At 36.8% G+C, this 12,711-nt stretch overlaps 1 protein-coding gene across 4 annotated transcripts in view; it reads left to right on the plus strand.

The window, feature by feature from the left end:
• Nucleotides 1-2,634, plus strand: part of LOC136828276 (mediator of RNA polymerase II transcription subunit 15-like) — a 207,695-nt gene extending 205,061 nt beyond the window's left edge. For all 4 annotated transcript variants that reach the window (XM_067086152.1, XM_067086153.1, XM_067086155.1 and 1 more), the window contains exon 7: nt 1,289-2,634. In XM_067086152.1, coding sequence (XP_066942253.1) covers nt 1,289-1,438 — 150 coding nt within the window. In that variant the 3' untranslated portion in view covers nt 1,439-2,634. The remainder of the gene's footprint in view (nt 1-1,288) is intronic.
• Nucleotides 2,635-12,711: the final 10,077 nt, after the last annotated feature.

Genomic DNA, 12,711 nt, shown 5'->3' on the forward strand with positions numbered 1-12,711 from the left:
TGTGTCTTTAGCGAGAATCAGAGCTTACAGCTTTGAAAGTAATCCTGTCTTTAACGAGAATCAGAGCTTACAGATGTAGCAGTAATCCTGATTCTAACGAGAATCAGAGCCTGCAGAACAAGAATCAGGGCTTACAGCTTTGAAAGTAATCCTGTCCTTAACGAGAATCAGAGACTACAGTTGAGGCAGTAATCCTGATGATAACGAAGATCAGAGCCTACGTAACAGGAATCAGAACTTACAGCTGTGAAATTAATCCTGTCTTTAATGAGAATCAGATCTTACAGCTGTCCAATAATCATGTCTTTAACAAGAATCAGAGACTACAGAACAAGAATCAGAGCTATAACGAGAATCATTGATTACAGATGTTGCAGTAATCTTGATTATAACGAGAATCAGAGCTTACAACTGTGAAAGTTATTCTGTCTTTAACGAGAATCAGAGAAGTAACAGGTTTTCTTGACTAAATTGCCAGATATTTGGTCTTTCCTTATGAGTAGCTGAGGGTGCTATCGAATCTGTTACTTTCCTCTCTACAGCTGCTTTATTTGATGGAATAAATGACAAGTCAATATATATACTGCATATATGCTTGTGGTGATGACAGCCTTGTATCCACAGCATTCCTTTATAGGTAGAAAACATGGATTTCTACACTTGATCCCACTTTATAGACAAGGCTGAGTGTAATTTACACTGCCAAGTATATGCTATATCCTATAATATTCGCGAGCTTGATGGCGTGTGCTACGCTGCGCTGGGACCCAGCGCTGCCCATCATGTCTCCACTACCCTGCCACCACTGGAGCGGACAAACAGGTTTGCAGGAGGAGGGTGGATTTTCATGTCCCCCCTACCATCCTGATTCCCTACCTATCACACCCAACCCGGGGCGGACAAACAGATTTGCAGGAGGAGGGTGGATGTGTCATGTCTCCCCTACCATCCTGATTCTCTACCTACCCCGCTCCCACCCAGGGTGGATAAACAAGAAAGACCCACTCGGGTTTTATCATTATAGATTATTTATCACTTGTATTCTTGTATGGCAGAGTACATAATTCGTTGCTGCTTCCATATGAGACATTATAAGGAATTATTTTTTAGGCAATTCATAAATGGAGTCTTGTACTTTAAGGCAGAAGCAACTTTGAACTAGTAATTCTGATGTGTCCTTAAGATTTCCTAGCATTACGAAAGGTGATCATTTGAGTTATCACCTTGATTTCTTCTATCTTCAAATATGTTTAAATGTTGCCTACAGTTAGTGTTCTTTGCTTTACAGGTCCGTGAGTTCATCAAACCAAAGAAAAACAACAAAAATTACGACGAGTTCTTCGCCCAGAACGCCCTGCCCCACAACTACGCCGGATACCGCCCTCCTCCCGGCACCCAGCACCATGGCCTCTTGGAGGACGGCGTCAGCAACATGTAGATGGCGCCACCACCTGCTTCTGCCGGTGCGTGGTGGTCCCCACCTCGTCACCAGCGAGAATACTGTAACAAGTGCTTTTTGTAACAGATGATTCTAACTACAGTCCACCGCGATCACGACGTAAAAACTGTACCGAGTTTTGAAAGCCTATTATTATATTCCTTTAAGTTTCAGACGCCGTTTTCAATAGTCAACCGCCGAGAGTTGTTGCCTTGGTAAGGTCTGGAAAGTTATATACATAGGCCTATGATTTTTAGCAACTTCACTTTTAACTTTGACCACAATCGTTATATGACGTTACGACTTTTTAGCGTTTCAGAAGAGTTGTAGGTTATCAAACCGGCCATCTTTTGGGCCACGTTTTCTTTAAATTTCGGCCACGAGAGCTGTTGTGTTCATCTGGCGACCTTGTTAGGCTGATACTGCAACGTCCAAATTGCAGTGACAGTTGATGCGTCTCTTTGTGCTTGCTTGGTAGTCTGCCTTTGGTCCTGGGGTCTTCGAAGGAACGGCTATATACATATAGGAACGGTGATGGACCGTTGGACTACAGTCAGACGAGGATTAATGCGACATAGAAGTAGATTTGAATTTCCCGTTGTTGGCGTTTATCAGTTGCATCCGTCGATGAGTTTTCAATATGGCGTAACGGCCGTACGGTTACGCAGCTTATGACATCATTTGATGACCGTCATATATACGATCTTATGTGTATAGGTTATATATTTTATCGTTTTCATTTAATTTTCAATTTGATCTGATGGCTAGGCGAAAAATTTTTACCAAAAAGATAATATTTCTTAGCATGTTCCATATTCACAATCGTAATAATTTAGACTTATCTCGCAGTAGTTTTATGCCGGAATTTATAATAGAAATCAATGACAACTGAATATATAAATAAACTTAACAAAACGCCAGATGTTAATTCTTTGCTTTTTTTTATTGGTAATAATAAATTTATCTGTATAATGCATTTCGACGATGTATCCTAAAGCTCATATCTCCTTTGAAATCCTGAAGGAACTTAAACTTGGAGATTTATTTATTTTTTTTTAGCAAAGATGTTGCAGAAAAGGAAAGATTTTTTTTTTTTTGCCGCGTCACGCCGAGAAGTGTGTGATATATTATGTTGATCATGTTGACAATTATGTAAGTAAAACTTGACATTATTAATAATGATTATTCTATTGCAAGTGCGTTTTTTTTTGTCTTCCTTTGACCCATCTCGTTAAATTCATTTGGGTCCCAGCCCGAGAAGAACCCTAAAAGAGTTCAGAGGTCTAAACAAATCATTTATAACTAACTTAAATTCATTTGGTATTTTCTGAAATTTCATTGCTATGTATAGGAACTGCATCCTTAGACAGTACAGATATATATATATATATATATATATATATATATATATATATATATATATATATATATATATATATATATATATATATATATATATATATATATATATATATATATATATATATATATATATATATATATATATATATATATATATATATATATATATATATATATATATCTTGCAAGATATGATTGCAGACGTTTATCAAATATAAAAATGTGCATTTATGACATTAGATATATACCATTAAAATATACAAACACAAAAATTAGTACGAAGAAAAAGGATCCATCTATATATCTTGTGGTTAAACAACCACTCCTTTAAAAGCAGACGATTCACTCACCCTCACACCTTTTGAAAATCGGCCCAAAAGATTGCAAAGATGATTATCCTTTTATAATAGGATGCAACAATATTCAACAATATCAATAATTTTTTTCCGTCACATGTTGTTTATCTCCTCGAATGTACAGCGAACAGAAAAATAGAATTTATGATTTATGTTACTGAGCTGATTTTTTTAATGATTTCATCTCATAAATAATAGTTTTATCAACAAAGATTATCCGTTCGTGATTTACAGAGCGTAAGCCCCGTGTTTATGGAGAGCATTCACGAGCCTGACTATAACCGTAAATCATACTATTTTTTTTTTAAACTACAGGTAAGCAAGCTTTATAATTACCGTGTTTACACCTGAGCTTGCTCGCATCCCTTCTCACATAATGTCTCTTTTTAGCGCCTACTTTATGGGTCGTGATCATAAACAACGACGCTGTTATGAGTTCACAATTTCTCGCCTCCGCGGACCATGCCAATAATTTCAAAGTAATGGCGCCTAAATTTTCTCCGAGACCGGAAAGACTTTTGAAATACCCTTTCTCTCTCTCTCTCTCTCTCTCTCTCTTCTCTCTCTCTCTTCTCTCTCTTTTACACTTATTGATTTCTCTCCAAAGATATTTTAAGAGTAATGTCTAGACTCATGTCTGCTATTTCATGCTGACCAACTATTGGCGCCTAAATCTTCTCCGCGATCGGAAAGACTTATGAAATATCCATTCTCTCTCTCTCTCTCTCTCTCTCTCTCTCTCTCTCTCTCTCTCTCTCTCTCTCTCTCCCTGTTACACCTACTGATTTCTCTTCAAATATTATTTTAAGAGTAAAGTCTAGACTCATGTCTGCGATCTCATGGTGACAGTTTGCAATCCTTTCCGCCACCAACTCCGCCGATAGATGGCGCAAACAAGACGATGGAACCCAAACAGCACGTTACGATTAGGAACAAACAACCTTGTTATTGTTAGTCGTGTCAGAGGAGGAGGGTCAAGTTCTGGTATTGGAGAATGTGTGTCTTTAAGGACAAACGAAACAAAGAAAGTTTCTGGCAAAGACGTAAAGGAACAAACCACTATCTTTCGAGCCACTTCTCTGCACATTAACGGCACGACAACATTTTGAAAGTATGTTCATTCAGTTGTTGTGTCATCGGCACTTGATTATGATTACCGTTTTATTAAACAAGATAATGAACTTCAAAACACAAAGGAAATGAAGAATATGTACAAAATTAATGGTATATTTTCGTACTGAAGAAGTATAAACTGTAAAAATGAGAGAAAACGTAAAATTTAGGTTTGTTTCGGAGAAAAGAAAACGTGTACAAGGCCAACGAGACTGTCCTCAGGATACAATTAAACATTTCCTTGCCTCCCAGTTTTCTCCAGAAGTTCTACTATTTTATTTGTTTTCATTATCCTCCTTGCAGTTACTTTCACTTAATATTATTATTCTCATTAGTTCCTCTCATTCTCATTTTCCTTTTTATTTCCTTTTCGCTGGAGCATTGGTAAGTTTTGTATACTCCAGTTCAGACACCTTTTCGGGCAACGTACATATTGATAGCCTTTATTCTAGAGTACTCTTTTTAGTCTAAATCTTATCATGAAATATATCCCAGATTTAATAACTTATTTATGGCCGTGAGGTTCATTAGGCCTTCTGTCCGTGAGATTCATTAGGCCTACTGTCCATGAAGTCCATTAGGCCTTCTGTCCGCGAGGTTCATTAGGCCTACTGTCCGTGAGGTTCACTGGGCCTACTGTCCGTGAGGTTCATTTGGCCTACTGTCTGTGAGGTTCATTAGGCCTACTGTCCGTGAGGTTCATTAGGCCTTCTGTCCATGAGGTTCATTAGCCCTACTGTCCGTGAGGTTCATTAGGCCTACTGTCCGTGAGGTTCATTAGGCCTACTGTCTGCGAGGTTCATTAGGCCTACTGGCCATCAGGTTCATTAGGCCTACTGTCCTTGAGGCTCATTAGGCCTTCTATCCGTGAGGTTCATTAGGCCTCCTGTCCGTGAACCGTGAGGTTCATTAGGCATAAATTTTATGCAGTTCAGAGTAAGTCTCCGGCTCTGTCTCATCTAATTGCCAGTTTATTTTAACAGATACGTGATTAACTCCTTTCCGTGTATTTTAACAGTTCAAACAAGAAAAATAAAGTAATTAAATAGACTGCTTTCCGTTGTGTATCCTGATAATTAGGTGAAAACAAAATACCTAATTAGAAGTTACTGGACGCAGTCGCTAATTACACCCCCCGTTATGTAGGCTGATTTATAATTAGAGTTGTCATTTGAATGATACAGAGAGCGAAAATTGAAATGAGAGGGCTATTTTTTCAAAAAGATTCCAGCTGATAAGTCTGGTTGGCTATATATATATATATATATATATATATATATATATATATATATATATATATATATATATATATGTACGTTCACCTTTCCTTGCAGAGAAACGTTAATCACAGAATCCTCATATTTCTATTCTCATCGTAATCATGTCCTCAGCATAGTAATTTCCGTCGGGAGAAGAGAAAAAATGACCGAATGATATTCGAATGAACAGCTGCAATATTTGACGCATCATTTTATTGTGAGAGCAGTTAACTTACGAAGGAAAGCTGTTTATATTATTATTATGGAGAGATAACAAGTAAAAAATGAGCGGAGATTTCTTCGGCTATAGCGTTTAATCAAGGCCACCGAAAATACATCTTATCTTTCCGTGGTCCCGGTATAATGCTGTCTGAGCCGCGGCCCATGAAACTTTAATCACGGCTCTGTGGTGGCTTATCCTATATCGTTGCCAGAAGCACGATTATGGTTACATTTAACCTTAAATAAAATAAAGACTACTGAGGCTAGAGGGCTGCAATCTGGTATGTTTGATGATTGGGGAGTGGATGAGCAACATACCAATTTTCAGCCCTCTAGCCTCAGTATTTTTTAAGATCTGAGGGCGGACAGAATAAAGTGTGGATTGACAGACAAAGCCGGCATAATAGTTTTCTTTTACATAAAACAAAAACTGGAATTTTAAAGCACTTGAAGGTAACAGTTAAAAATGCTTCAGTTTCTAAAAGATATTAGTAAAGCGGTATTAGTCTATTACTGTTTGGTAATAAAATCCTAGAGCTATCCATGTGGAAATGACAATTGTCACCATATATGGCGTGGGAGAGAGAGAGAGATACTATGGACAAAACTTGCTCTCCTGTAATGAAGTTATCTGAATACCCTAGTTGAAAATCCGGAAATTATCAACGGATAATGTTTGTATAACATTGAAAGCGCTGTTGGCATCAAACGTATTTATTTAAAAGCCTTTGCTGATTAAACTCATCCCTGGAGAATCAGTGATGATCAGTGACCTGATGATTCGAATTTAGCCTTGAGTAAGAGCCTCGGAGTTCACGACTCATATTCCTCTTATTTTCTCAATTTGTCTTTTGTTTGTTTTATATGAGTCTATCGTAGACTCACTTGCAGTCAAATCCACTCCCGTGAGTTGAATAAATAAAATAAGATTTAGTCCAAAGCCAATCCCTGGAACTTATGAGATCATATGGAAGAAAGAGACTATGAACTGAGGTACAGTAAAAGGAATGAAAGGAGTTGCAGCTAGGGGCCGAAGGGACGCTGCAAACAACCTCAAGAAATGCCTACAGTGCATCGCGTGAGGTGCACTGGCAGCACTATCCCCCTACCGAGGTCCCTTCCTTGAAGAGCCACAGAGTCTACCGTTCAGTCTACGCTCTTTCCCAGTTCCTCTATCTCTTTTATTACTTTAATAACCTGATTTTAAAATGCACATTTTAATAGGGAATGCCACTGTGATCACTATTTTTGGGGCAATGTCCGACTGAGACCATTTTTTTGAGCAAAATTGCTCGCTGTGTCCAGTATGTTGAAGGAAATGCGCTATAGTACTACACCAGTACTCGAGGAAGTATGTAACTGTAGTCAACATATTATATTTAAAGGAATGTGCCGTTGTGACATATATCTTTTCTGACATATGCCACTGTGATTAGTTTCTCTGATGAGATTTGTCACTGCCACGATCATTTTTGGTGAAACGTGCTATTGTAACCTGCATAATTTAGGATATTTGTCGTTACGGGTAGCACAATTCATTATATTCTAATCATGAACAGGTGAAATAAATCCAAACATACAATGAGGTTAGAGAGAAAATATAAATGATAGTTATTTATTTAATATAAATCTACTAAAACGTGCGTGAAACAAAATTAGAAAGCACAAATGAAACTGGCTTCCTATTTCGTCCGGAAAGCAAAACTACCCGGCTAGTAGTTGTATACATAGGGTAAGTAGTCGTTTAGCGCCGGCTTCCTTTTCGTAATAAAAGAACGCTCGGAAGTAATGAGGTATACTGCCTGTTTGGACAAAAAGATATTGTTGTAAACCCGTCAGTGAAAGAATGGCTCCGTGTTAAACCGTGTTCGCATGAGACCGAGAATGGTGATTTAAAATGGGGAAATAATTTCCCAACGACAGAAGCCTGTGTTCCAGTATTGCGTCCAAGCCAATGGCGACTGCTGCTACGTATTGCAGACAACACTGCATATAGGTTCATTAATAAACGACGCCAGAATTGAAATCAACAAAATGAGTTCGTCTCTCCTTCAACCGTTATCCCGCTGAAAATGGATTTGTAACGCCAAAATGAACGTCGATTTTGGAGGGCAGAACTACTAGGTCCAAGGTAAGGTAATTTCATATAATTGTATATTTTTTTGGCAATGCTGTATACCGGTTTAGTACAAAGCTTCTCATTTATATTCTTTATAATTATGTGAAGGCTTAAGCAGGTTACCGGTTTTCAGTGAGATTATTTAAGAGGAAAAACATGTTACCGCAGATGAGTTATTAGTCGCAATAAACATTTCCCAGCTTCGTGTTGTACGCAAGGTTAACATTAACAGATTTTTTCTTGGCAATTGACTCTAAATTAGACAAGCTTTGCCTAGAGGTGGTCCATAAATGCGATAAAGTGTTAAACCGCGTCCAAATTAGAGAGCATAGTAGCCCTAGTGTAAACCTCTAAACTGCGGTCAAGGAACGCGGCCTACTGTTATTTATTGTTTTATGAGCTTCATAGTCAAAATTTAATACTTTTAAGTTAGATATATGTCGGGATATATTTTGGTCTATGGAGAAATTTGGAACTTGGAACTTAGGAACAACACGATGGACGGTGTTCAGGAACTTTAGGTCGGCCTAATCCACCGTCATTGCTAGCGAATGGTTTAGTGCTCGTTCTGCCACTTGGGAAATATTAACTGTATCGAGATTTTACTTAGCGAGCTTTCGATGTCAATAACTTCATTGTCAGGATGAAACTAATGACAACAAAACTACAAAAATAATTGAAAATGATTTAAATTGAATTGTTCTCAATGGCTGAAGTGAACCAGATGGTTGAAATAAAATAATAAAGAAATGTGTTTGAATATATCCGGGAATGAACACGTTATTGGATGTTGGTAAAGAGGTTCCTCGACAAGTTAGTGAACTTCTTAAGGGACAAAGTGGTTGATGTTGGTAGTTCTCTCTCTTTTTCATTGAGCTCTCTCTCTCTCTCTCTCTCTCTCTCTGTATAGATAGAAATATGTATGTATAGATGTATATATATATTTATATGTTTATATTTATATATACATATGTAGATATATATAGTATGTGTTTATTAAAAAAAATATATTCCTCACAGCTCCTTCACATCGAAGCCACACGTCGTTGATCGTGTATCACTTTGAAATTACCTGACCGCTTTTCGCTTTGATATGTATTCATGAGTTTTCTCTCATTTTTTTTCATCTCTCTTTGGAACGTTCGATCCTTAACCTTTCTCCGAAAGAGAAAAATTGGAAAGATGATGCAATAATAAAACTAGCGAAACCCAAAACATGAAGTAATATGGACTTTTATAGAGCAACTACCCTCGGTTCCAAGGTTCTTGAACCAGGCGTTTTCAAAGGTGGTCTGTTGTCATTTATGTATGTTGTATGTGTATGTATGTATGTGTATGTAATGTATATATATGTAAGTATAGGTTTGTATTATATGTATGTATGTATATATACATGTATGTATATATATATATTTATCATGTATATGTATATATATTTATGTATATATATATATATGTATGTATGTATATATATATTTATATATAAGAGATATTTATATATATGTAATATTTTCTAAATATACATATATATTTATAAATATATATAATGTCGTGAATGAGCGTGATTATATATATTAATGTTTGCGAAAACCAGGTATAATCGTGTGATGTATATTTTCTGATTATTTTCCGTGTTTTTATGCTATATTCTTTGTTATTAAATTGCATTGGTAAAAGAAAGAATATCCAAAAATGTTGCACTTATCACTTATCAAGAGCTTTTTAATTATAAGTTATTGTTAGTCAAAATGAGGTTTTATTGATTTTTTTATGCCACTAAATCTTAGCTACAAAAATCCATTGTTATAAGAATAATTATCCAAGAATTTGTATCAAGCTTGCCTATCAAAATTGTTTATCAGTTTTTTCTGCCACCCAATGGTACAAAATTGCATTATTTTAAGACAAAAATTATGCCAGAATAATGTAACCATCATTTATCAATAGCTTTTAATGATAATTACCTTAATCAAAATATGGTTTGATTCCGTTTTAAACTACCGAATCCTTTTTTCATCATTTGGGGGTTTGGACCTCATGAGATAAGGCAATGCAGTTTTTTGCAGCTTGGGGTGGCCCCTAGCTGGGATCTTTCATTCCTCTTACTGTACCTCCTTTCATATTCTCCATTGCCTCAACTGATTCACTGCAACTGGAGGTTTTCCTCCTGTTACACCTTTCAAGAACTCAATGTTTTTTTCAGTTCAGTGTTGGTTTTTTATTATTTAGAAGTTGCAAAAATCTGTTTTAACAGATTTTTTTTTCATTATTTTCTACCAATGGTCTTCATAGCCCCACCTCCCTGCCCCCCCATTGACCCTGACCTTTTAAATACCTCCGTTTTGAGAGGTCATTTTTTCCAGTTGGGTTTTGGGAGAGATAGGAATGCAGCTTTCTGCGGGAGATGGGATCTTTTTGGCAGTTTGATTGCTCAGCTGGAATTTGCGGATTCTAAGAACTGTGTTTTTTTTTTTTGAGGGTGTTGGTTTTATTATTTATAAGTTGCATTGGGATAAGAATCTTAGTTTTTTTTTCCTTATAGGTGTTTTCAACAGTCTTGGAAAACGCGTGTTCGGTGATGTGTATATATATATATACATACAGTACATATATACATGTGTATACATATATGTATGTGTATATATATTTATGTATTATATGTATATATATGTATAAATGTATATATATGTATATATAAGAAGTATTTGTAAAAGATTAGGCATTTAGGGTCTTGCTATGCCTGGAAATCTCAAAATTCCTCTTTACACGAAAGATCTCGTTCAAATCTCGCTGTGGTTTATAAACAATAAGCTAAAAAAAAATTTTATTATACCATCCATTTTGAAAAAAAAAACAATCTTGAACCGCGCAGTTTCAAACTCATTCGGGAATCGAGGGCTGAAAGTGGCAGACGAGATTAAAATCCGGAGTTCTGAAATACTGAAATAACAACAATATGCATTTTCCCTTTTATTCTCGTATATTTTCAATTGAATTCGATATTCACTTGAGACGGTAAGACGAAATAAACTGCGTTCGCTGTGACATCAGCAAGTCCTCAACTGTCTTCATGCGGTGCATTGTAGGCATTACTTAAGGTTCTTTGCAGCATACCTTCCTAAGGCCCATAGCTGCAACCCCTTTCGTTCTTTTTACTGTACCTCCTTTCATATTCTCTTTCTTCCATCTCAACTTTCCACCCTCTCCTGACAATTGATTCATAGTGCAACTGCTTTGAGGTTTTCCTCCTGTTACACCTTTCAAACCTTATACTATCAATTTCCGTTTCAGCGCCGAATGACCTCATAGGTCCCAGTCCTTGACCTTTGGCCTAAATTCTGTATTCAGTTCAGTTCTGGCGCATCCAACAGATAATGAACGCCTGGATAAATAAGTATCTGGATAAACATTTGAAGTTCGTCTGGCGATAATGGATTTATTGTCCTTCCCAATTCTGATGAAAGCGATGGCTTGCAGTCCCAAGCTGAGTACATTGTTTTCATTCTGAAAAAATATGAATAATTCAGTTAGTACAATGGCGTACTGGCAATTTCGCTCAAGGGCGTTAAAGTGTAATGGATTGCGACGGGAGGAAGCGTCTGTAAATGTAAATGCATCCTCGTTCTTACTGAATAAGGCATTAGCGTGAACATCGCCGTAGGGGGGGTTAGTGCCGTCAGTGCAGCTCATGGGGGGCCACTGTAGGCATTACTAATGGTTCTTTGTAGCGTCCCTTCGGCCCCTAGCTACAACCTCTTTCGTTCCTTTTACTATACCTCCATTCATATTCTATTTCTTTCCATCTTACTTTCCACCCTCTCCTAACAGTTGTTTCAACATTATTTTCAGCGCTTAATGACCTCATAGGTTCCAGCACTTGGTCTGTGGCCTAAATTTTACGTTCCAGTTCTAATTCCGATATAATGTATTATTTATACATAAAAGACATTTTCACATTATAATATAAATGACATTTTCACATCAAACCAAGCATGGTCTATAAATTAATCTACAGACTTTGGTATGAAACCGTACAAGATTTTGAATCCAGGAAAAAAGTCTGGAAAAGTCACGGGAAAAAAGTCACGGGAAAAGTCACAGAAAAAAAAGTCACAATTTTTCCTGGATAGTGACCCCGTTGGGGATTTCCGTATAAACATGAACAAAAGACTGTAAATATCATAAAGATATTGATCCCCCCCCAAGAAATATTGTGAATTTTCCCCCGCGACTTTATCACCAGCTACATAAATTAATTTGACTTTCTTTCCTGTGACTTTTTTCCCAGCCAAAATTGTGACTTTTTCTTGACTTTTTACCTAGCCAAAATTGTGACTTTTTTCTTGACTTTTTTCCTAGCCAAAATTGTGACTTTTCTGTGACTTTTTTTCTGTGACTTTTTCTTGTGACTTTATTACCGGCCACTACAAATACAAAGCCTCATCAATCACGTTTTTCAACCGTACAAAGATCCTTCATTTTGCACCGTAGATATTAAAAAATATGTATAAACTCGCAGAACGAGGGTTAATAATTCCAGATGGAAGCATTCCCGAGTTGGGAAATCCTCTGTCAATATGCAAATGTAAGCAATAAGAGATTTTTATTCTCTTGTGTTCACTGTTCTCTTTGATAATGAAGTCGAATCGTTAGAATATGAAAACAAAGGTGATAATGATCTTGGTAGAAGATAAAAAAAACCGTGAATAAATTCACCCAAAGGTGATGAGAGAGAGAGAGAGAGAGAGAGAGATTAACCAAAGCTGATGGGGGAAAGGGAGAGGAGAGAGAGAGAGATTAACCAAAGCTGATGAGAGAGAGAGAGAGATTAACCAACGCTCT

This window comes from Macrobrachium rosenbergii, chromosome 42, assembly GCF_040412425.1.
Source record: "Macrobrachium rosenbergii isolate ZJJX-2024 chromosome 42, ASM4041242v1, whole genome shotgun sequence".
NCBI lineage: Eukaryota > Metazoa > Arthropoda > Malacostraca > Decapoda > Palaemonidae > Macrobrachium > Macrobrachium rosenbergii.